The sequence below is a fragment of the Microchirus variegatus genome (genome assembly GCF_963457635.1).
Source record: "Microchirus variegatus genome assembly, chromosome: 19".
NCBI classification, from domain to species: Eukaryota; Metazoa; Chordata; class Actinopteri; order Pleuronectiformes; family Soleidae; genus Microchirus; species Microchirus variegatus.
Genome location: NC_139820.1, coordinates 16,359,582 through 16,386,766, shown reverse-complemented (window position 1 = coordinate 16,386,766; position 27,185 = coordinate 16,359,582). Strand labels below are relative to the sequence as shown.

Sequence of the window (27,185 nt, the reverse complement as noted above, 5' to 3'; positions counted from 1 at the left end):
TCCGAGGACCACACCCCGCACCCCCGTCAGCCTCCTCAGTCTCAACAAATAAGTTAACCATTACAAAAAAAAGAATTATCAATGACGAACCTAATATGAGAGCGAGGGACAGAGACAGAAAGCAAAAGACACTCTAGCCTCGAGAAGAAACAAACTGCCTCTGTAGGTTTAAATCCCATGCATAAACGACTCATTTCCATACATGGCATTAAATGAACAGGTTGACCTCTGACCTCTCAGCCAGTCTGTTTACGTTGACCAGTGCTAGGTGGGAATGGTGGTTTTGAGCTTCACGAGTTCTCCTCGCTCTCTCTGGTCTTGGTAACTGAGAGAGAGTGTAGGGGCGTTTGTTTTGTCCATCAGCAGTGCCTTCTGTGGTCCCGCTTCCATCACCGGCAAGTGTGCATCTCCACCACTTTGCGGCACTGTTTGCATTTGACATAACAACACCAGTGGAACTTACAGCTGCACCTGTCCACCACCTCCACCTCCTGTGTCTGGAAGCCGCGGCCACAGCACATCAGCTCACAGCCATCTATGGCCTTTGAGGTTCTGTTACATTGGCGGCCCACTGTGCCCAGCATGCCCGGTGTCCGTGGATCGTGATCGCAGAAATCTGGACTGGGGTCCAGGTAGACCAGGTCTTCGTCAGTGTGAGGTTTGAACTGAGCGTTGCGAGGCACCAGGACTTTGGTGCTGCCCATCTTGCGCTGCTCCACCTCGGTGGCACCGTCAAACTTCTCTTTGATGACGTTACCCACCTTGCGGAAGGGGGGCATGGCTTTCCAGCAGGTCTTTACCTCACAGGAGCCTGACACACCATGACACTTGCACTCCACTCGCATGTGGGAAAGGATGGCCTGCAGAGAAGCCAAACAACAACTTTGTTTAGCTGATAAAAACTGTCAGTGTATACAAAAAGATTTGGTGCTGTGCATCCATCACACAGTAACACAGTGTTCACAGTAACATATCCCGTACATAAAAATGAAATAAGACAAGCTTTTGATCTGCTACCAGAGTTGTTCACATTAGACCTGAGCATCTGCAAATGTTATCTGTGTATTATATACATTATGACTGATTATTGATCTAGAAAAAACAAAACGCCCCTACACATGGGCTACCATACATCTATATTTTGTTTATTTGTTTAGTTTAATATGCTACCGTTATTAATGTTTGAGATTAGAGTTTTTGCCCCGCCCCTTTTAGCAGATGATCTACTAACGGCACCAATGTGTTTTACTCCTGTTTACCTGTTTGCAATAGTGTGAACTCATTTGACTGTTGTTTGAGTCTGACAGACATTCATTAATTAATCTTGAATGAACAAGATTAGTCATGAAATGAATTTATCTGAGAGACTTGTGTTGGACTTGATTTATCTTGCAGGACCTGAGTCTTAACTTGTAACCATCTCATATGAATCACTGACAAAGTCACTTTTCTTGTCTCAATTTGAGACAAGTGAAGTTTTGAAGAAAAGTGACTTTATTTTCATGTCTCTCTTATTACTGTACTTAAATCCCAGTCATGTATGTGAGCACATAACAAACTATGTCAATATCAAAAACGAATTCTCAACAACTTTACATGGAAAAAAATATTCCTTACTCTAATACTCAAATGAAAAGTTTTTACTTAATGAGAGCAGTGAGTTACCTTTCTGCCCGCCTCGTTGTTGTGCAGGTTCATGAGTGCACGGCTGGAGGACTGACCTTTACTCCTCTCTCTCACGTCCACAAAGGACTGAGAAAAGGCCACACCATATGCAATGTTGTCACTGCAGCCCGACCACTGGAACCCTGGAAAAGAGAGTGTTCTACATTTACTGCATAAACATGTCTTTTGAGTTATGATGATCACAAAAGGCGAGGGATATTCTGGTGCAACATTTAACTCCGTGAATAAATGTTACAACATTTTACAGACGGTACCTTTAACACATAATTCCAGCCAGGTTCTTTCAAAATAAAAATAATTTTTTAATTGTCGCATATTATAGTGTGTGTGTGTGTGTGTGTGTGTGTGTGTGAGAGAGAGTGAGAGACCTACCCTCTGGACTGACTCCATGTACATTGTGGTCACAGCCACATTTTTCCAGCTCTCCGCTGCTGCAGGCCCTTGTGACCGCAAATGCCACACTGGCGGCTGAGATGGCATACACAAAGGCTGCCTCACGGGTGCCTAGCAGAGACGCACACACATAAACACAGTCATATTGTTTCATTATAGAACTGAAAAGAGCTGTGTGTATACAGATGACGAGAGCATTTAAGTCTTCAGGGAAGGTGCCCAGACATTAGAAGGTGGTTGTACGAGGTACTGACACAGTCAGCACTGACTGTGTGTCCCCTACACCAGTAACTGATGCTCATTTACTGAAAACTACTTAAAAATATGTTTACGTCTCTTAGATTGGGAAGTGAAGTCAATTTCCCTCACCAAAGATTGTAGTGTTTTTAGCTCACTGAGACACAGGACATGCTTTTCTACTGCTGGCACATTTGGTCATGTCATCTACATGACATATTTCAAACACTAAAGTCACAAAAGGATACATTTTAACTGACACAATCAACAGTTCCTGCATGTTTAGGATGTAAAATCACTGTGCGAAATACATGGGGGTCTGGGGGGGTTAGACCACCCCGATTAACCTTCGAGACCCCCTGAAAGCCTCAAAGGCAACATTTGATGGGGGTCTAAAAAAAAACAAAAAAAAAACGTAATAATTCATTCATTCAAAATAACATTTGAATTAATGTATGAATGGTTGTCAGGAGAGGACAGAGAGAAGAAGGAGGATACTTTGGTGTGTTTATGTTACATTAGTGAGGGAGCTCATTGCAGTGAGTGAACACAGGTGAGACACTTATAAGCATGAACACAAACATAAATTATAGCCTCAACAAAAACCTTCTTGTGTGTGCTAGCTAGCCTATAACATCAAATTCTCTTTTGATTTCCCCACGTTGATTTTCAGTACAACAGCACTCTCGTGATATTCCATCCATTGTCCATCCATCCATCCATCCATCCATCCATTCATCTCCATCCATCATCTACCGCTTTATCCTCCACCGGAGGGTCATAGGGGGTGCTGTGCCTATCTCAGCTGATATAGGGCAATAGGTGGGGTACATCCTGGACAGTTCGCAAGTCCATTGCAGGGCCACATATAGAGACAAACAACCATTCACTCACACATTCACGCCTATGGTCAATTTATTGAGAACAATTTACCTAATCCCCATATTTCATGTTTTTGTACTGTGGGAGGAAACGTAGAGAACCCAGAGAAAACCCACACACACGGGGTGAACATGCAAACTCCATGCAGAAAGGCCCTTGTTGAGCCCAGATCTTCTCGCTGCAAATGTCCCACGGTTGGTGTAGTGGTTAGCGCTCTCGCCTTTGCAGCAAGAAGACACGGGTTCCCTGGTTAGAGCACCGGTTGGAGTTTGCATGTTCTCCCCATGTCACAAACGCAAAAAAAAAAAAAACACAAACGCAAAACAAAAATGCAAATAAAAAACGCAAATCAAAAAACCCAAAAGCAGAAAACAAAAAAACACAAAAGTGTTATCTCAAAACGAAAGAGGTAGGTATCTGCAATCGACCACGGTCGTCGCTCATTAGATGGACACACAGTCCGTGTTTTTAACAGGAAGTAAAGGCACCAGACACCTGTTCACCCTGCTATCATGGATGGGGATTATGTTATACATACATAGGTGTAGGCTTTGTAAATGTTATTTTGCATAACGTGTTTTAGGACTTCCAGTTCAGGGTCACTGTTGAATATGGGGCTGTTTTTGGTAAACGAGCTACTGAAGATGAAGATGAAGAAGATCAACAAATTATCGTTGAAATGCCAATATTGCCATAAATATATATATATACAAAATACATACATGAGAAGTATTAAAATGGAATAACGCTTCCAGGTCATGTGACCTAAAGCCTCAAAATTTGTGCAGAAAGATAGTACTAGACTGCCTAGACAACACCTTTTTTATTCCATTTCAGCACTTTGATGGTCCCTAAATGGGACCGCGGTAGTCAAGACCGGACTTTGAACAAGCCATGATCGTGCAGCTATCTCTGGGGAGAGGCGGAGGAGCATGCCACTGGATCTGGAGCGAATGTCTGTTGAATATCCAACCTGAAACTGATTTCACCGCGTGGCGGACATCATTTTACCGTCATCTTCAGTGGCTCCTTGACCGAAAACAGCCCCATTTTACGCAATGTTACGCAAAATGACGTGCTCCAAGCATACACCTATGGATGTATAACATAACCCCCATCCATGATAGCAGGGTGGATAGGTGTCTGGTGCCTTTCCTTCCTGTTAAAAACACGGACTGTGTGTCCATCTACTGAGCGACGACCGTGGTCGATTGCAGTGTGTTTGTGTTTGTGTTTGTGTTTGTGATTTGTGTTTGTGTTTTGCACCTCAGGGCCACCGTACATCACTGTGGAGTGTAATAATCTTACCTTGCGTGACCACTTTGCCAAACACAGGCATCGTCTCCAGAGCGGAGCAGTTCCATCGCCGGTTGCGAAACTGAAACTGACACTCCTCTATAGCCAGCTGAGCCCCACGACGCACGGCATCCATCACCTCCACGCTGCGCTTACAGATCTGAACCTGCAGCACAGACACACAGTGAAGGTTGTCCATCTACTTTTTTATAAAATTGGCATTTAAAATAAGTATAATTCAGTTAAATACCCAGTCCTACTGACAGTGGTGTGTACAGTGTGTAACATGAACGTATGGAAAAAAAGTGTGAACCTGTCTCTGGATCAGTCCTCGTAGCCTCTCACACGTCTCCTCATCTCTGATGCTTCCCACTGATGACAGCTTGGCCAAGTATCTGACAGAAAACACACACACACACGATCTCTTTAGACTGTAGCAGTGATGATGAAGTTATGTTTTCCAGAAGGAAAAAAAAGAAGATTGTGACATGAAAGAACATTGAGAAGAGAAAAAAAAAAGCATGAGGAAAAAGCAGGCAGTTCTGATTTATTTTTGAATTTTTTTTAAAACGATGTCCTTATTGACTGTTGACTGTTAAATGTTGTTTTTGTTGACCAAAATGAAACATTTGGTGATACATCCTCTGTGATGTAACATTTATTTATAGATTGTGACATTCAGTTGTCTCAATTTTTGAAGTGAATTTTCAGAAATTTTAGTTTACCTATTACATTAAATTTGACTTTTTATCAATGTGCTGACTTCTGACCTCCCTCAACCATAAAAGCTTTGTGTGATATTTCAATATTTTTTTTCTGTGTTTCCATTCGGGTATTTGTGTAAATTGTAAAATGTGGCTGAAGAAAAGGCATGTAACGATTCCTTTAAAACAAGGGAAAGTGAATTAGTTGAAGATTTGTTCCCATGACGTTGTGAGAATGTTTTGGGTAAATGCCTGGTAAAGGATACTGAGAGGAGAGAAAGTGGCTTATCGCACACACAGCACCTCCAGGTCAGGCAGATATCATAATCTGAGAAGATGGCATTGGTCTGGGTGCCTTGACCCTCACACATCCACCTCACCTCACTTCAGTCTTTTATCTCCTGAGCCCAGCTGCACCTCACAGAAATAGTTCTTTGTTACAAGCTGGTAGTGAGTCTCCCATTGACAGAGCAGAGCTGATTGTGCACTGTCTACACCACAGTGTGTCTGAAGGCGTCACTTCAACACTTGTTATTGAGACTATAAGTCTTTGGTTTTTTTTAAAAACAAAGGTGATCGTTTCTCAACTCCAGTGCAGATTCACCTGGCACAGTCAGGTTTCTTGAGGAAACAGGACCGACAGTATGTCCACAGAAATGGAACAAAACGTACACAAACTACTTTTTTCGTTGTTATTTTTTGACAAGTAGGTCCAGCAGTTGCATTTACATGTAAATAAGGACGTATCCACATGAAAACTGGGAATATAAACATATTTTTCCTTTGTCATTTTGAAAACGTTGAACACAACAACATTTCAGGAAACGACTCAAAAGTACTCTAAACTGCAGTACAATCACAGAAACGAAGTACGAAGAAAACCGGAAAAAGTTAACAGACCAAACTATCTCCAAACACAGGAAGAGGAACATGACAACGACAGCAAAGAGAGAGGTGGCATTATGACATTGTCATTTTGTCACAGTAGTGTACACTGTACTGTAGCACTGGAACCAAACTTCAACAAAAATGTTGTCTCTGCATGTGATAATAAAACCTTAGCAGATTGGACTTTGGTAAAGGAGAGTGAACAGTCAGAAAAGGTTGTCTGATGGATAAAATAGCAAAAATATTCTCTTTGGTGAGCTTTTTGCTATGTGGCTTAAATCCGTTTTCAGGCAGCCATGTTTTCATTGTAAGAGCACGAGTCAGGGGTTGCATTCAGCATAGTTACCTCATACAACCAAACCTGAACTATCCATTTAAAATAATGAAACGTTTTTATCCAAATATTCACATTCTAAATAAACTACATTCAATAGTAAAAAAAACATTCACATACAAAAAGGTCATTTAAAGGACATGAAATGTGATAACCCAACAATTTCATGATGAAACCAGTATTTTTGCTTTCCAACAAAAGTAGCTTTTAGGCTATTATTCAGTACAAGTCATTGTTTTCTTTTCTCAGGCTTGTGTTATGAGTCTCAGGTTATGAGTTGTCTGAGACCACACATACCTCAGTGAAGCCCTGTCTACCTGTCTCAATCAAACCAGAGATCCAGACTGCAAAGGATTCTGCTGTCAGATTATTGACAACGACAACAAGTCATGCCTCTTCAGTTACGCTTAGCTGGAACCTCAGATGGTCTCTGTGCTTGTCAGGGACAAAAGCACTAGACAGTAGGCATTAGCACATTACTGTTGTCATTACTGTATAATTAGTATATCATCCCTGAGAGGTCAAACAGCTCCTCCTCTCTATTCAGCCTTTCATCTCCTCCTCTTAGCTGTCCAGATAATCTTTCTCCCCTTTCTCTCTGCCTCTTTGATTGCCGCTTTCCTCTCTTCCCACCCAGACAGTGTCAGTATTCAGCACTCATCGCGGTGATAACCCTGCTGCCTCCACTTTACCACATCTCAGCCACATCTGCTCACTTCCAGCCTCAGGAGTGACCTCACTGTCTCATAATCCACCAGTCAAGCGAGTCAAATGCTACACTGATCGGTATTTCTATGTTAAAGTCTCTGTGTCTGGGGGGTTACAGGAACTTAAAGGTCACATAGAGTGGTCCTGTTGCACATATATGTTAGTTATGGAGGTCTACTTACATATATTAACTTGTTTTTATGGTCAAAAACCTCCTAGTTGCTGTAAACGAGCCGATAGAAATCCTCTTCTCTGACGCTGTTTGCCAGCCGCGATCTTTCAGACAAACTCTCGCACCCAGAAGACAGACTGTGCTGTGATTGGCCAGCCAGCGTAGAGCCTTCCCAACTGTCTTGTGATTGGCCAATACCCGGAAGTGACATAATCAGCACACCCACTCTCAGAAGCGCAGCTCCCCCCTCTGGAACGGTGGATGCACTGCTACTCATTATCAAAACATTGTTTTAACAATGTTTAAAAATAGCTTCTTCACGACTCCCCGCCGCAGTCCCTTTTATGACTTTGACCTGGAGTCAGACCCAGAGTCAGAAGACACTGTCGCTCATGAAACACCTCCACAACGGACGTTATTCTTCTTCTGCGGTTCAATGTACGCAACCGGATGTGCCCGGACTAGTGCCCGGAGCAGGAGGGTCTGCTGTTCAGGAGAACCTCTGTTTTAAGTAACTATTACGGGATTTTCAGAGATCTCGCTGAGCCTGAGATTACAATAAAACACAGCGTTCATGACGATAAAGAATCTGAATAATTCGAATGAATAATAGAAGCTAATTTTCCCATAGACTTCCACGCAAACGGTCTTTTAGTAACCAGCAGAGCCGCCCTCCGGTGGTTTTAACTGCTACTTTCATCCAACTCCTTGGGCTTCACTTTCAAACAAAAGTCTTTGTCCCTTTGATATATATGGAATATATATATGAGACACAAGAATCTAGTATAGTTCCAGTGTTTCTCCTGCAGCTTCAAGTCTTTTGTTAATTCAATGCAAGGATGCTTATGCCATGAAAAGGAAATATAGCCACATGTATTTCAGAGACAGGTTGAACACTAAAGAAGAAAACATCAATGACAATGCAAGAGAAATTAAACAAATGGGGTTCAAAGTGGGGCTCACTCTCTTTGAAGTTATTCTAAGTCTCCACCTTCTAACTCGGCTCTGCCAGCCTCTGATTTGCTCCACTGCAGTTGTGAGGCTTTTATCAAAGCCATGTGTGGCGTTTGATCCCCCTGTAGTTAAGCATAGCCCTGGGCAGAGAGCTGCATTCAGGCCAAGGCATCCAGCTGGAAGGACCATCATGCAGAACATCATACAAAACACACGCACGCACGCACACACACACACACTGACATTTACCCATTTAATAAACACTCGATAAGTTGTTATTCAGGTGATTTTCTGGATATGTGTATCTGTGTGTGTGTTTTCATGCGTGGGAACAGTTCAGCTCAGGCCTTGAGCGTGTGTGTGTGTGTGAAAGAGAGTTTTCAGGCCTGTCTCGCTTTATCTGTCCATTCTTCTGCGAATACCCTTCACTTCCCAGAGACAAGGTTAGAAAAACTCTGAAACACAGAGACGGAGGAGTCATCGCACACACAAACAAAAGACTGCACAGCTATTCCCTAGAACCTAGAGTTCTCACTAGAATAGCATTGCACCGCAAGCATCTCTTGTTCTTCGACTTGGCGTTTATTCCGTTATATATATATTATATATAGTAATCAATCATCATAGTCAATCATTTCCAAATGTTATACCATTAATAAAATAGTGAAGTATTAATCCATCAGTAAAATCAGTTGACTGATTATAGTCTTAATCAAAATGTCCAGCCATGCTACAGCACTCATTCTGCACAACAAACATTGAATATACCATTCATTCATACAGTATTCACACTCCACAAAGGTCCTCAAGAGGTAATAAACGTATTACTGTGTGAGTATACACACACACACACACACACACACACACACACACACACACACACACACACACACACATGCAGCCTGCGAGCACACTAGTGTCCAGACTGATGGAAGAGTGGCTGCAAAAATTTCGCCATTTTCGAAAATGTCAGCCGTGGAATAGACAAGCCTGTAAAAACACCATTCAATCATATTTAATGCCCTTAACTAATCTATTGGTGAATAATATGATTCAGACAATTAAATTCAATTTCATAAAATTGATAGTTTATCAGGCAGATAAAAATAATTATGCCTGATCCAGCTTTTCACTTAAAGCAGAATCTTAGCACCAGTATGCAAAATGATTTATGGATGCAGTTTAAATTGCAATATCAATAATACAATTTGAAAACAAACAATCATGACTGTTTGAAATGCTTGCCATGGTTGGGCTACTGCCCTCCTATATCTGCAATCTAATCACACGGAGAAGTGTTGATTCTTATGGTTTGCGTTCAAATTATCCGTTGTTGCTATTCCATTTGCCTGCGCAGGACTGGGAAAGAGGGCTTTCATCTACTCTGCTCCTTCTACATGGAACTTGCTGCAAAAAGACAATAACTGAATTGATTTCTTTGAATGCTTTTAAATCCAGGCTGAGAGTATCAGAGACGACCACCTTCACTTGTAACTGTTTTTCGTCATTTTAATTGCTGTCGGTATGTATGTGGTAACTGTAACTGTGAAACTTTTGCTACCTCTTGGCCAGGACTCCCTTGAAAAAGTGGTTTTTAATCTCAATGGGACTTCCCTGGTAAAATAAAGGATTTGATATATATATATACAGTATATTCTTACAAAATTCTATTATAATATAATAGATTAATTTAGTAATTTGGTCAGATATTCTAAGTTAATCAATAAATTAGACAGAGTAATCTGTGAATTTCAAACATAAAATTCATTAAATATATATATATATATATATATATATATATATATATATGTATATATATTATTAATATTTATATAGTAAAATGTAGTCAATCATTTCCAAATGTTATACCATTAATAAAATAGTGAAGTAAAATATTGAATATACCATTCATTCATATAGTATTCACACTCCACAAAGGTCCTCAAGAGGTAATAAACGTATTACTGTGTGAGTATACACACACACACACACACACACACACACACACACACACACACACACACACACACACACACACACAGACAGTGTGAGAGAGAAAATGACACACTGCACTCCCATCATCTTTTTTATGTGTATTTACATGAAAATATCCCCATGTTTGCCTTTCCAGCAGTGGACACAGTGGAGGTACACACTGACAGGTAAATATAGCGTGGATGGTAAATGCAAGAGTCTAAGCAACATCTTTTCTCCCGAGCCTCTGGGCACATGAGATTCATAACAGAGCCAACAGAGCGACAGAGCAACAGTGCTGCAGCCACTTACAGTCTAGTCTTTAACCTGATGAACTGAACATATTTGTCCTAGCCTTTGGAGCAGTAACACACCATGAGGAGGATTCAAGTGAAATCACTTTCACTTACTGCAAACAATAAAGCCAAAGATTTAAAGTTAGGCTGACCTAAAATAACCCTCTGTGTTCCCTCTGCAGTGGACACCCCCTGTGTGTAAGACATTTTGAAAATGGGCCTCTAGAGGGCACTATTCCCCCAGTTTCACTATCCTCCCAGTTTCACCCCAGACACCTGACAAGACTGCAAAGTTTTTCGACTTTGCAGCTGTCTTGGCTGTTGTGAAAGACTTTTCCCTGAAAAAAATCCATCTTTTCATTGAATGTTGATTTGAATAAAGTTACAGAAAAATGGCTTAATTATTCTACTAGGGAAAAAAAAAGAAAAAAAGAAAAGAAAATGTCATGTTTTGAACTGTGTAAAAGAATTGCTGCTGTTTTCCTCTAAATATCTGCAGGTAATTTCCATGAAGCTGAAGAAGAGAATATTTAGGGACATGAGGGAGCTTATTCAACTTCCACCATAATAATCCACGATTCAGCAGCCATACTCTAGAAAACGATGTTTGGCTCAATAAAAAAGGTCAAGCTAAATTAGAGACTGCAAGTAAAGTTGGAAAAAATGTCAATTATGATTTAAACTAACATGAAGACATATGTGAAATGACCCCAGCTTTATTAAAGCTCACATAGAGTGGTCCTATCACACATATATGTGAGTTATGGAGGTCTACTTACATACATTAACTTGGTCTTATGCTCAAAAACCTCCTAGTTACTGGACGAGCCGATAGAAATCTCTCCTCACTGAAGCTCTCATCAGCCTGACTGAAATCACACCCCCAAAAGATGTGATTGGCCAGCCAGCAAGGGCTTTCCCAACTGTCTTGTTATTGGCCAATGCCTGGAAGTGATGTAATTAGCGCACCAGCTCTCAGAAGAGCAGCTCCCCCCTCTGGAATGCTGGATGCACTGCTACTCATTATCAAAACATTGTTTTAACAATGTTTAAAAATGGCTTTGTCACGACTCCCCGCCGCAGTCCCTTTTATGACTTTGACCCGGAGTCAGACCCAGAGTCAGAAGACACTGTCGCTCGTGAAACACCTCCACAACGGACGTTATTCTTCTTCTGCGGTTCAGTGTACGCAACCTGAGGTTGTCTCATTAAGGAGAAATGCTGTTTACAGTGTTGCAGTGGCTGAACTGTTTGTTTCGAAGCTCCACTGCTTCATAAACAAGGTAATGACGCAGATACACACCAAAAAAACAGCGTTAATTGGAACTTCCGGTCTAGTTCAGCATTAAAGAAACACAAATGTTATCGATGTCCTCCATCTGAAAATGTTGCTCTGTCAAGCAATACTATCAGACCTGACTGAAGGAGGGTTTATGTGCATGGAAAAGAAAAGAGGGAATCATTCAATGTGACTGGTGAAAGAGATACAAGTAAAGACAGTGAAGTGCATGGATGTATTTTTAATTCTGCTGGCTCCACTAGAGCTCATTTCCCCCTAAAAATAACATACTCTGCCAACACCGCAACCCTCTCTCACACACACACACACACACACACACACAGAAAGAGAGAGAGAGAGAGAGAGCGCGAGAGAGACTTTCACACACTTTTGGGGAGAGACTTTAAGAAAGTCATGAAATTATCCTCCATCTTGGCTTTAGTGCTTTAGGGCTTTAGTGCCCAAAGGACTAAATGCTAACATGTGTACGTGTGTGCATGATGTCCACACGTTCCGGTCTCTTCCAAATGTCCTCTGACTCTTTGCCCTGCTGTCAATCTCATAACAGGTGATGTAACCAGCGCCTGGCGGCCTTCGTAGTCTGAAGCTTTGGGAAACAATAGCTGTGAACAGCTGATTGTTTCTAAATGCAGGACTTGGCTGCGGATGATTCCTGTGCTGTATACCTGTGACCACTGCTGTGTCTAGGTAGAGTCAGCTGACTGGATATTTGTGGGTTAAACCACCACCTGAGTGACAAACATGCTGTGATGTGTAGAATTGTATTTGCATTATATGTGTCTCTATAATGCTCACCTGTGGTGTTGCAGTGACAACAGCAACACCACAGGTGAGATTCAAGCTCAAGGAAGAAGTGCTCGAACACAGTGTTTCCCCATTTCCCCCCATGCAAACAAACATAACACATTAATTTCATGTCAAAATATGAACAAACTGAACATATGATTTAAAAACATATACAACATGTATTATATAACTACACATTTATGACAGCAAGGGAAGCTCTGCGTCATCTAAAATAATCATAAAATAAATGGTTAAATATGTACTGTTGTATTTATATTAGTGCTGTCAAGCAATCAAAAAAAGTGAACTAATTCATCTCACAATTTTCTGTAATTAATCTTGATAAATATATTTAAACTCAATTGTTTTAATGGCTTTCTTTAAACTTTAAACACAGTTTCTCTCCTGCAAAGTACAAAATTGGCACAGCAAAATGCATCTTGATGTTTTAAACATGTTAGTTAATCTTTGCACAGAGAAATACAACACAGTCAGCGAGGGCGAGGGAGAAAACACAAACTCACATAGAGAGTGTGTGCATGTACACACACACACACACACACTTTGTGTGTGTGTGTGTTGTTGTCACACACACACAAAGTGTGTGTGTGACAAAATTGTTGTTGTTGTCGTCTGACATGAGTTTCTTGTCATATATTCAGTTCATCTCTATGAGACAGAGCAGGTTTCACTGTGGTGAGTGAGATGGTGATCGGATAAATCGGGCAAAATCATCCGGGGGAGCTCATCGAAGAACATAGTTATAAATAACTGTTTCACAAACCAGCAAGGCCACTGGCCTTTCAGAACTTAGTTGACTTGTTTTGTGTTTATTTATTTATTTATTTCGATTCCTGGCTGCACATAAAATGGGTAGAGGGTAAAAAAAACGTTATAGTGCAAGGCTATTCAACTAAAATTTAACCAGCTTTTCGGAAGGCTGTCCAGCCAGTGAGCCGGTCAACCCCTGTACTACTATTTTGTGTTGCATGTACAGTAAACGGACACAAATAGATACAAAATGTTATACATTATCTAGCGCTTATTTAATGAAATGGCTGCTAGTTTTGTGCAAAAAAGGTAAGTAATAAAACCACCAACATTCAGGTAATACAATTTGCATTTTTTTATGCAAAAAGGTCACAGTTACAGTAAAACCAACATTCCAGTATAACAGTCACAATTGGCTCTTACAAAATTAAAAGTAACAATATAAACAACATTAAGGTGCAATGGCCACAATAGGCTATTTTTGCAAAAATTAAAAGGACACAGGTACGACTACAGTTGGCTCGTATTGCAAAATATTCTGGTACATACATAGGCTGCCTACAATTACAGCTGTACTAGTATTTGCCAAAAAGTGATGCAAAGTGTTGCAAAGTGCCAGAACTAGACGAAGCTACGGTTTTATCGGCTTTTTAATAATACATTAATTATTTATGGGTTAATGGGCCGCGGGTTGGTACAAATTGCTTGAAGGGCTGGTTCTGGCCCGTGGGCCTGAAGGTGAATAGCCTTGGTATAGCGTAAAGCAGCTTTGAGTGGAAACGTGTATAAATACAAGTGGAGGACACTGGGCTTTGAAACAGAGGAAACTCATTTCAATGCGCAGCTCCCCCTCGGTGGGGGGGATGGTGGATGCACTGCTACTCATTATCAAAACATTGTTTTAACAATGTTTAGAAATAGCTCCGTCACGACTCCCCGCCGCAGTCCCTTTTACGACTTTGATGGTAAAAGGGACTCCGTTGGACCCAGAGTCAGAAGACACTGTCGCAAGCGAAACACCTCCACAACGGACGTTATTCTTCTTCTGCAACCGGATGTGCCTGGACTAGTGCCCAGACCAGGAGGATCTGCTGTTCAGGATAAATGCTGTTTACGTAACCAGAACAGGATTTTTCAGGGATCTCGCTGAGCCCGAGATTACAATACAACACAGCGTTCTCAGCAGTGGCTGAACTGTTTGTTTAGAACCTTCAGGGCTTCGTAAACAAGGTAATGACGCAGATACACACCAAAAAACAGCGCTAATTGGTACTTCCATTCTAGGCCCGCTTTAAATAATATATTACGTCATAAATGACCTCTAAAACAGTGAACTGTTTAATTGGAAACATCCATAAAATTGTAAACTAAACAGACTTTGCAGTGGTGTGTGACTGAGTCTTTTTCTACAGTGTTAAGGATGAATTACATTTTTATTTTCACATTCAGTTTAAATAGATAACAAGATAAGCTTGCTCGTAAAGTTGAAATCAGTCATGCACAGTGAGCAGGTTCAGACATGAACCATTTACTGCTCCTGATTACTGTTTACTCAGTTAACACACATGTGTAACATGTGCATAAAGAACCCTCTTTTGTACATTTTCAGGTGTGGTTCTCACCTGTGTGGTACTTCATCACCACTCCACAAAATCCCTTCATTTGACTTTTTGACACACAGTGATATCTTTAAACACTTCTAATGCTGCATATGCACTTGCATTGATAATTAAGGGTTATTAGTCCAACAGGAATTTGAGTTTGACACAGCACACACACACACACACACACACACACACACGTATGTGGTTGTCTCTCTCTCTATTTCAGGAGCTGAAGAGCTACCAACTTTGGTTACATTTGCTGCTTGATTTCGTCAGGCTTTTTTGGTGCATAATGGGGTTATTTGATAATTTAATTGATTATCTTAGAAAGTAGGGATCTCCATAGTTGGAAAAGTAGCATCTTCCTCACATGTAGTTTGCTAAAACCTCTTTAATCTCCCTCAGATTGACAGCTTTAGCCTGGTCAAAAGTTAGTTGTTGCTTTGGGGCTTGAGGACACTGCTGTCTTTGCAATGATCATCTTTCTCCTCTTCCTCCCCTAGCCTTGCTGCCATAGATGCATGAGTCTGTCACAGTTGGCAGACTCTTGTTATCCAAACACAACAAGCATTTTACTGTGATATTCTGCAAACACTTCCACAAAGCTAATTTCATCTAATCAGCTGAGCTGCTGCATGGGCAGTGAAACAACTTGAGCACAAGGACACATGAATCTCGTCTCTTCGTCAGTCCAAAAGTGATGACTGACGAGTCCGGGTATCTAGGCAGGAGGTGGACCAGCTGGTCCACTGGTGCAGTCAGAACCACCTGGAGCTGAAGCCGTTCAAGACGGTGGCGACGGAGGTGAACTTTAGGAGAAACCCCCCCCCCCCCTCACCACCCTCAAAAACACAGTGACAACGGTGGAGTGCCACAGATTCTCTGGTCGTCTTTTACACCGACATTGTTCAGTTTGTTCTATGCACTTTCATCACTGTGTGGTTTGACTCAGACACAAAACAGGACAGGACCAGGCTGCAACGGACAATCAAGTCTGCAGAGAAGATCTTCCCCCCAATCCAAGACCTGTGCAGGTCCAGGGTATGGAAATTTAGGCAGCAAACATCTCTGCAGACCCCTCACACCCCGGACACAAACTGTTTAAACTGCTGCCATCTGTCAACTAATTACAATGTGACTGAACACTTTAATTAAGTGCATTTATTTACATTTATGTGATTTCAGAAAACTCAGAAGATGTACATTCTACAGGAAGGGCCGCTACCTCAAAGCAGTCTGAAGAAAGGCCTGTGGGCTTGTGAGATTTTCCATGTCATATGCTGTCTTGATAGTATATCATGTAGAAAGCCATGTCCATCGTTTGGAGCAAGAGCAGGTGAGAAACTCTCAGTTTAGGAGTGTCTATATAGGTTTAAATACATGAAAATACACTTTGGCTTTGAAACTTAATATGCATGTCTTGTTGTCTTTTCTATCTGTGGTTATAGGAGCCTCTGGTATGAACATTGAAGATTTTTGGAACTTAACATTAAACATAAAAAGACGTTTTCTCAGTCCTGCCCATTTTTACAACTTTATTCATGTTATTTTAGTCATGTTATTTGCTTTCTAGGTTTTTAAATACTTAATTACTCTGCTGACTTACAGACAAGGCCTTTATTTTAAACAGTCTTAAGCTTGGGTATAAAATGCACGCCTGTATGTGTTTCACAAAAAGAAAACACAATAAACCAAGTCAGGGTTTGTAAAATCTCAGCAGGAGTATTTTTAGATTTGGAATAGACAACTTTGAAGGTCTTATAAAACTAATCAGAGAGATTCCAAATAAAAATAAGTTATCTTATGCCTGTCCATTTTATTTGTAACTTCATTCTATTTGGGTTTTTTCTGTTTGTTTGTTTTGTGTATTAAATACTTAATACTTCAATTATTCTGCTGCCTTATAGGCAACATTTTGTTTCAAACATAATCATACAAATTAGGAAATGCACATTAAACTTTATTTTTCTCACTAGTATCATACATTAAATTTTGTTTCTTTTATTTATCAATGCCGGAGTGTGTCTGTCGCGCTGCACTATCTAAGGGCGCTTTCACACCACTAGATCGATTATTTGATTATTTGACAATACAATTGTTATTATGTAACATATGACTCCAGTGTGGTCCGCTTTCACACCAGCAAACCAACCAAAATTGGCCCGATTGACGGCAATTTTGACTCACTATGGAGCAACACGTTCGCACATTGCTACTTGCTCTGATCTTCATTTATTACATTCTCTGTATTGGCCATTTTTTTCCAAAATATCCAATTTGAGAATGAGTCACAGCTAACTATGAGACGAAGATTGCTCCAAAGACCTACACGGTAGGCTATGTCGACCAAGGTACGTTTGTTCCGTTTGTTTTTCTGGTACATTTGACAAAGGCAGAAACTGGAAACGGGTCGTTTTTTCGTTTTTGGCCAAAAAAACGAAAATTCAGTTCGTTTTTTTCATGGCATTTACTGCAGAATATGGTTTGGACCCGAGTTCACGTTCTCACCAGAGGGACCGCACCAGAGTCTGACATTTGGTGCGGAGTCAAGCGGACCGAGACCACCTCTTTTTGCCGGTCTCGGTCTGCTTGATTTGGTGCGGACCGAGTGCGATTGATGCTTTCACACCAACGAAAACGAAACGAACTCGAGTTTTTGGTTCCAATGGATCGTTTGGTGCGCACCAACTGCTGTTGGTGTGAAAGTGCCCTTAGAGTGGACTTGTGTCCTTATTCACCAGCCAACACTTGTGTCGTTCCATGCTATACAAGTGTCGACCTTTTTCTGTAATGCACAACAACAAAGTAAAGACTTGAGTACACAAGCTGAAAACTGACATCCAGGCCTTGTGAAAACTGGTTTGATGAGTATTTTGGGGCTGAACATTTTGAATGGTTTAGTCAAAATCTGATGTTTAGTCAGACTCTAAATAAGATATTAGTGCTTATTTAAAACAGAAAATAAGGTTACTTCTTCTGACCATTTTATTTCAAATTTGATCTCTCTCTCTTTTCTTTTTAAGGTTTTAAAATATGTATAGCTCTCTTGTTTTCTGGGCAGTCCTTTATTTTAATACAGTATCAAGTTTGAAACTTATCTATTTGATATCTACTGAACCTTTATATTTTGTTTCAAAAACAATGAATTGTTTCAATAGACTGTTTCTTCACAAAGTAGTTTGGTGAATAGCCCTACTACTATTGGAAAGACTGCCTTTGGGGTGTTAAAATCCCTGCTCCAGCCTGCAGGGGCAGTGCTGAGTATTACTGATATTTTGGCTTATTTCATGGATTGCATGAAGCCTCAGCTTCAGTCTATTACTTTTTTCGGTTAGAGTTTGTTTAAAATTTTGTTGTGAGAAAATGTTGAGTGGAAGTCTGTATGGTTATATTTTCCAATTGATTTTTTATACCAGATCCGATTTTCAATGTTAATCTATCTTTTTTTTTTTTTTTAAACTACTAAATACAAAATAATTGTTCATATGGGGTAATATGTGCAAATGAATGAGGTTTTACACAGACACACAAGCACGCACACACGAAACAAGTGTCTAGTGACTTGCGAAGCAGTTAATTGAAAATATTTGTTCAGTACGTCCTCCATGACCGGAGCCCAGACTCTGGAATGAAACACAGCGGCAGTGAGATGCCAGTCGCGAACCAGACTCCTCTGTTAAAAATGAGATTTTAGATATTTCCCTGCTAATGGTCGGAGATTAACCCACGTCTTTAGGATTTTGAATTCTTATTAAGTGATTTACAGTTCGGCAGTGATCAGCTTGATCCTTGTGTCGGAGGACTCTGGAGCAAAGACTCAGTCTGATACAGTTACATACAGCAGCAGTTTATGCAGCTCACTGGTCAGCGGTGCTGTCCCTAAAGCCCAATTTATACTCCTGCGTAAAGTGCTCTGCGTAGGTTACGCAGAGGACTCTGCATAGGCTACGCAGATTCCTCAGCGTAGCCTACGCAGAACCTGTCAAGAGCCTCTGCGTCGTCTCCGGGTGCACGGAATATTTTTTAAGTGTCCGTCACTCCGTCAAGGGACAACTGAGACGACAAGAGCTGCGATTGGTCCTCAGGACAGGCCAAGCGAAGCTGCTCTGTGCCGGCTCACAGTGAGTAGCGAGCGACCACAGAGGGCGGAGCTGAACACCGCCGACTTCGTCGCTGCCAAACTATAAATACGTCATATCTTAACACACACAGCACATGTTTAGACTCTAAATGGTCAATTTCTCGCCTCAAATTATCTTAAAACTGCGTTCCGGGACACAGAAAAGTGAGAAACGGCCGCTGTTTCAACAACAACAGTCTTTCTCCCTCGGACGCCATTGCTCACTGTAGCCAAAAGCACAACAACCTTGCGCAGCGACCCCTAGTGATCGGGCGGGAAATTGCAGCGCCTATCCGTCACCACGACGCAGAAGTATAAAGGCTCGAGTGGTCTACGTGGTGACGCAGACGGATAACGCATTACGCAGTCGGAGAAGTATAATGTGGCCTTAACACTGACAGCGGCAAAACACTCATCTCTTGCATTCAATCTATGATTGAGACATTTTCAAATGATCAAGTCCCTGTACCTGGTTCTCTAGCCAATGCAATAAAGCAGATGCCAAAGTGAAATCAGTTCAATCAGCTCCTCACATTTATGCCTTCAGCGGCGCCTGGTGTTTCCTCACCAGCTGTGAGCTGTATTGGCACATAATCTGGTTACCCAAAGTGATTCCCCTGTGGCTCCACAGGTGTCACCATAACCGCATGACACTCTGGTGACAAGAGTTCTGGAAATAACATGCCACAGCCTCAACACATTCAAGTGTGAGGCGCCAGTGCGGACCACAATTTCTGTGCATCCAAGCTCTATGCCCTCTCTCTATTCTCTCTCCTGAGCTTAATATTTACACCATTCCTCTCGTTGATATCATAACTATTTTAAAATATATAGACCAAAATATGTTATACTGTCAAAATGTTTTTAATCTATTTTGTTTTCAGGGTTCATGGTAAGGGTTAGTAAAAGACTGTCAATAGATATATAGATATAAGTTTGTTTGTTTTTAAAAAATACCTCAAAAACACCTCAGAAACAGACCCTAAACTGATTATAATTTCAAAGTAAGATATTTGCTGTCATTCTATGATTAGCTTTTGTAGCCACAGACCAAAGCTGTAGAGTAGGTATATAGAGAAAAAGTCACCAAAGGCATCACTTAACTCTCATCTGCTCTGTGAGAAAATGTGAGAAAAGTGAGAATGTGCAAGAAAACTGTAAGATGAGCAGAATGAACTCATAAAGATAAGAATCTCGGCCTCATCAGCTGATCTGACAGGAGCTGCGGTGTGTGTGCGTCAAACTGACAAAACTAATTATTTTTAAAGAATTATTCGTCCACACTAACAAGGTAGACCAGACCCTACTGACACATAGGAGTATTTGCACGGAAATACCATCAGTGGGGTTTGGTGGGACTGTAGTAAAAAAAAAAAATAGTTTCCACTGTTTATTTTGCTGATTTCAGTTGGTAACACTCAAATTAATAAAGTTGATTCAAATGTACTAAGTTATATGGACACAACTTTACATTCATTTGTATGAACTTCAATTAGGCTTTAACAATTTAAATTCTGATAATTGACATTCTGTGTCACAGACATGTCACTGAACGGTAGAGCGAGTTGTCTTTCAACTCGAAGGTTTCTCATGTCCTGTTCTCCAGAATTTTTTTAATTATTATTTTTCATTTATCCTTGTGCTCTTTGCTTTGTTCTTGGATTATTTTGTCTTGAGACTGCCTTTTTTTTATCGCACAAAAGGTTTGTATATACAGTATGCATATATACTGAGGGAAGGCAGAGTGAAGGCAGTGGCAGACATGGTACACTTGTACTTATACTTAAGTATACTTATTTTATACTAAAACTGGGGCAGTATACTTGAAGTTTACTTTTTATATACTATATTTGATATACATATACCATACATACAGTATATACTGAAAAGTATAAACAGAAGTCTAAGACTAAGTACATAAGACTTACACTTATACTTTAATACTAAAGCTTATACTTTTTACTTCTTTCTGCCACAAAGTATTAATACTTAGTATATCTCGATCAAAGTACAGAATAATAAGACATTGACTCATGCTTACATTTAATGCAGCAGAATAAACATGTTTTTCACTAAACACATTTGCTTTGAGTTATTACCCCCTTATAAACTTACATTTTCAACATCATGTAGCGTTGGAGTTTAGCAAGTAACAGAAAAAAAGTCATAAAAGTAGCCTTTTTGTTTGTATTGAGTTATTTATTTTTGGTTCCAAAAATGTGCACTTTTCCTTGACCTTTTTTCACACTTTAGTTCTCAAGTTGGAGACACTGTTTTGTTTACATTTTTACAAGCAAGTGAACACTTTTCCTTTACCATTTTGACAAAAGGAGGACTTGATCTTGGAGAGACTATTATGTTTAAATGTTAATTCAGTAGTTCTCTTTGAACTACATTTGTATATTTCATCTTTAGTTGCTGCCAAGTCCGTTTGGTGCCACACTTATGCAATATAATTGTATAATATAAGTGTATAATAATATAAATGGAATAATCAAGACAAAACATTTGTTTTTTTCACCAATTATTATTTTTTATTTTCTTTTTGAAATATATGCTCACTTGCTGCATATGCATTTATTAATATCACCAACTCCTCTGGGGAGAAGCAGGAGGATCGAGTCTAATCACTGTTTGCTCAGAGTTGGTCAACCTAGACTTAAGGTTTAAGAGTTTGTTGAACCTGCTTTCTGAAACAGGCCCCAGTTCAGGCTGTGGTTCAGTGTCACACAAGAGCAGTGAGTGTGGTAACATGTGAATCCTCACAGGATTTAGATGAAGATATGCATGTATGAAATAACATCAGTGTCACATTATGTGTGGTTGTATTATGGTGTGGGTCAGTAGCCTTATAAGCGCTGATAATGTAATAAAAACTCATACTGTAATAACTGGTCAATAATGTAACATCATTTACTTATTATAGCTCCCATAGACCAGAATGTTCCAATTAACACTTTTTTTTTTGGTGTGTATCTGCACAAATACCTCGTTTATGAAGCCCTAAATATTTTGAAACAAACAGTTCAGCCACTGCTGAGAATGTTGGGTTTTATTGTTGTCACGATCTCACTCTCCTCTACCTTTATTATTATTATTATTATTGCTGTTGTGGTGCTCCTCCGTGCTGCTCTCCCTCTCTTCCCTCTCTGCAGGAGGCGTGGCTGACCTACTTCCACTGAGGACGCTGGTGATCAGCTACACCTGCGGCGGCTCCTCCTCACCTTCTTAAGCCTGAGTGTCTGCTTGTTCTTTACACCTCGGCGGTAAACATCGTAGTCCTATTTTCTGTTTCTCTCAACTCTGACTTCCTGGATATTCACTAGCCTTTGTTCTGCCTCAGGTCGCCATGTCTCCTGCATCAACGAGAGCTATCGACAACTCTGTTTTCTGACACCTCCTGGATCTTAAAAGTAATTACTGGCAACCCAATGACAGACTCAACTGACATTCTGATTTAATGACCTAGTATAGGCTATACAATAATATCATTTAAGGCACATGTGTCAAACTCAAGGCCCGGGGGCCATATGGGGCCCGCCACATCATTTTATGTGGCCCGCGAGGTCCATGCTGCTTTAAGGCGTGTGTTGACCATAAACTACCTTTCCCACAATGCATGGCGATTGTGTTACCCGTGGAGTGACGGCATCCTGCCAATAGTTTGCAGTGTATCATTGTATATGCATCATGCGAATGAAATTGAGATTGAAATATCCACAAATGATCCCAAAATGTCCAGGAAGAGAAAGATTGATGCAGATGGTAGGCAGTTTCAAGAAAGATGGAAAGGCGAATACATGTTTGTGTTATGAGGCTTGTCGGTCGTCAAAGACACAGAAACATTATTCATTTTGTTAATAAAATGATTCTTTCAAAAGATTCGTTCACCGCTAAGCAGGAGCCCGGTGCCCTGCTACGTGACTCACCTCCTCCCTGAGTGCAGTACGTTCGCAGTACGTTCGCACCGCGGGTCATAGAGTGAGTGACAGTGCGGACGAGATTCATGTCCTCAGCCACAGTTCTCCAGCTCTCTGTGTCAATTTGTTCGCGAGGTTCACGTCCACAGCGACAGTTCATTCGCGAGATTCACGTCCACAGTTCACCAGCTCTCTCTGTGTGTCAGTTAGTTTGCGAATCATGAGTGAGTCAGTGACTGACAGCGCGAACGAATACCAGCAGCACGGCAGACACAGTTCTTCTTACTAGTCACTACCTCCCCGCTCGGCGCTCGTTGGCTGGCGTCGTTTGCCGAAGATTCACGAGTGAGTGACGGCGTCTGCAAACGACTTCACGAGTGATTCACAGAACGCGGCAGTTCCGCTCCCAGCCGCCACGATCGCTGCTGAGCTCAACTGAACTAAGAAAGGAACGAATCAGTTCATAAAGTGATCCCAGTCAGTTCGTTCACTCAAATGATTCGTACTTTCGAACGAATCACTCCTGACCGACACAACACTAAGGGACAGGAGGAAGAGGTTTGGGTAGGTGTGCCTTTGGTTGTCCCAATATCTCAAAGGATCCTGAGATCTTGGCATGTTGCCCTCTGCCAGGTATCTCTGAATGTTTGAAATGATGACTGATTGTTTTGGCAGAGATGCATCCCGTTGACAGATGCGCTTCCTTTTAAACACAGTTTGGCGTGCCGCATGACCTACGATACTGCAGCTGTATCGGTCACGTGACTTTCTTAACCCTACAACACTATCCCTCAAATTCAAAACACCATCATTAACGCCCGGGAGATTTTTACCCGAGAAAACAAATACACCCAATAAAAAGTACTTGTCATCAAAATATATCAAAACATGACAATACATGACAAATTTGAGTAGTGTCTAACCAAATGAAAGAACAGCATCATGAGGGGACCATATAAAAATGCTCCAAAATTTCTGGGAGTTAGGAATTTGGGAACAAAATATCTCACAAAAAAAATAATGAAGATGAAAACTTGGTTTCAAATGTATTTATATATATATATATATATATATATATATATATATATATATATATATATACATACATATATATATATATGTATATATATATCAGACTTTGAACAGACTCTTATTATAAAATATTAAGGATGAGCTGATACAACACTCAGTATGGTAGCGGTGCATTCCAATCCAAAAATCCTCTCTCTATAAATAGATCTATATCATGCTTCACTTTGCACAGACTGCAAAATATTAATGAATACAAATCAGAAACAACATTTTAGCTGAATCATGTTGTGACTTAATTGGAGTGAAGTCGGTATTGGACATGAAAAAGTGGTATCATGCCGTCCCTAAAGGACATTATGGACATTATGTTATGCGTCGTGTTCCAAGTTACCACGAGTTTGACACAGTAGTAATCAAACTGTTCCTCATCCTGCGACCCTGAGTGTGACCCTGAGTGTACCTGCAGCTGTGTGGAGCTGAGACTGAGCTGTTCATATACAGTCTCACTCACATTTTGCTTTGGCGCTGCAGTCTCATAGAGAGCTACAGCTTGCCTGTACATGTCTGCTCTTTGCTGCTGTCACCACGCCTTCAACCTCAAACAGCACACTTACCTCTGCACTCAGCGAGGGCAGCCACTTCTGTTTGGCACAGCCCTAATTTGACTTATTCTGATCAATCTGTCAACAACATCAGTTAGACGGTCTGTAAATGCAAGAGGCTGGAGCGAGATCCTGGTGCGAATCTTGTACGGGATTTAACACAAGGAAATACAAAATACAAACATCTTTATCAAACATGCAGTTGATATTTAGCAAAGCAGCCATCTTCCAAGCTCCTAAAGAGACACTCCCCACACAAGGGACATACGAGAGTCTGATCATCGTAATTGTCAGACTCTTGGGCCATAATCCTCGGGTTCTCTTTGTAATGATGAACGCTGTTTGTAAATTAGCTGAAGCTGCGAGAAATGAATGGCAGCACAAAATAGAGTGCAGCCTGCGGAGGAATGTAGAAACCCACCTAGCCTCCTCCCACTGGCTGCTGGGAGAGCAGGCACACACATGCGACCCGACCGACCGGCCCCATGAAGAGGTGGCACTGTGCAGTTCAACTGCAGGCTAATGTCTGTGTGTTACAATTAACTCAGCACACACCATATAGGATCATCAACGTACAGATTTGCAGTTTTTCTGTCTAGAGATATCCCAGTTATGTACATGGCTATATATTTGATGTTCACCTGCAGAATCAACTGGTAAACTAACAACAGTTTAAATCTACTTCATATAATAATGCATTACAAGTGTGTGTTTGTTTGAGGTACAGACATATAGACAGAGGTTACTTTAGTGGACTCCCTGCACTAAGAACCAGCTTGAGACATGGTTGATATGCTCTCACTGAAAACATGAAAACACGTTAAGTGTAAGTCTATGTCTGCTTGAATCAAATAATAATGATATAGCCTAATCATATAGTTGCTATACAAGTGCAGTGCCTGTAGGAAGTATGCATTCCTATAGTGGGAGCCGAAGAAGATTTTTCGGACTGGCGCGGCTGACAGTCACAACAGCTAGCTACGCTAATGCTAATTGAAAATGAAAACATTTGCGTTGTGCCTAATGAGGTTGCACAGTGTTTGTATTACGTTATCCCTACGCTAATGCTAATCGTAGCCTCGCTAGCTTACCTTTGGAAACAGGTTCGCCAAGTTAGCCACAAAGTTGTAGCATGCTAATGCAAAACAAACATGTGCTCGCGTATTGGTGAATGGACACGACTTCATCGTATAACACCATGTTCTGCCGTGAACCATGTGAAAATGTCTCACCCACCATGAGAACAGCCTCTTTACTCCCACCTCCCTGCTCCAGACAGCGCAGCTGCTGCTGATGAGCCGCTGCCTGGCCTGGTGCATCGTGATAAATCAGTGAAAGTGCAGCATGATAAATCGGCGAAAAATGTAATTCCTCCAAAAAAAATTGACAATCAAGAATGCACACCATCGGGCCATGCTCAACCCATATCCAAAGTCTTAGGGTGATCTGACTAATGGTCAGCGAGATATGCCCGTCACAGACACACAGACAGACATAACTTGCTTTATAGATAGATATATAATATATATCCTGCTGTTACCATGTGTTGCTTTGTAAACTGTTGACTCCCTGCACCAAAGTCCATGGAGATAATCAATGATTTTACATCATTTCTGATTTCTGTGTTTTGAAATCCAAATGAGGCAGCAGTATACCAGCAGCACATGTGTTCCCACAAGCTTAAAACACCAATTATCTCAATGGACTTTGGTGTGGTAGAGTGATAAAGATGCAGTCATTTCTTAACATATCATAGACTTAAGAGTAGGTGTAGATTTTATTCAGCGAGCTGTTTTTTAAGTGGCTAAAATCATGTATTCAGTGAGAGAGTGTCCGTGTGTCAGAGCAGGGTCAGTTCTGCAGTGATGGTGCTGTCCCTCTTATAACCACACCTCTCTTAATCTGTGAAAAGCATCAGTGTTGAAATCAATGATGTAAAACCTTATTTTTATTTTTTTAATAAATAAATATATATATATATATATATATATATATATATATATCTTTTTTTTTTTTTTTTAATAATTGGATAATTACATTTTATAATCAATTCGTGTGGGTCTTATCAAATCATATATTACATTATATCGACTACACCAATATATTACAATGCCAATTTGCACAAAGAAACGTCACATTTATGGACGTGCCTCTTTCCAAAGAGAAAGCGTTTTTACTGGTGTGTGTGCGGTGTTGGTAAGTTATTAGGTCTGGGGGAGAAACAGAGAAAGGGGGAGCTGTCATAAAGAGAGAGTGTGAGTGAGTTTGGATGGTTAACCATTAATTAACCTGCGCGGCCACCGAGCTGGAGGGAAAGAGGAGGAGGAGGAGGCTGTGAAGATGATGAGGAGAAAGAGAGCAGGTGAAGGACGAAGAGAAAAATGAGCAGTGGAGTCTAAAAAGTCTCAAACAAAATCAGGTGTTAAAAGGGTTTAAAAGTCCAACTTACAGCCAGTTACTGGCGTTGGCGGAGAGGAGCACGCAGCAGAGCATCAGGACGCAGCGCAGAACACAGTCCCCGGTCAT

At 40.8% G+C, this 27,185-nt stretch overlaps 1 protein-coding gene across 1 annotated transcript; it reads right to left on the bottom strand.

Annotated features, from left to right (window-relative positions):
- Window positions 1-389: 389 nt before the first annotated feature.
- Window positions 390-27,185, bottom strand: wnt4 (wingless-type MMTV integration site family, member 4; the record flags this gene model as incomplete). The annotated part of the gene is made up of 6 exons (XM_083906354.1): window positions 390-860; window positions 1,666-1,808; window positions 2,059-2,190; window positions 4,507-4,660; window positions 4,808-4,889; window positions 27,109-27,185. The coding sequence occupies 6 exons, from the start codon at window positions 27,183-27,185 to the stop codon at window positions 390-392; spliced, it is 1,059 nt and encodes a 352-aa protein (XP_083762480.1).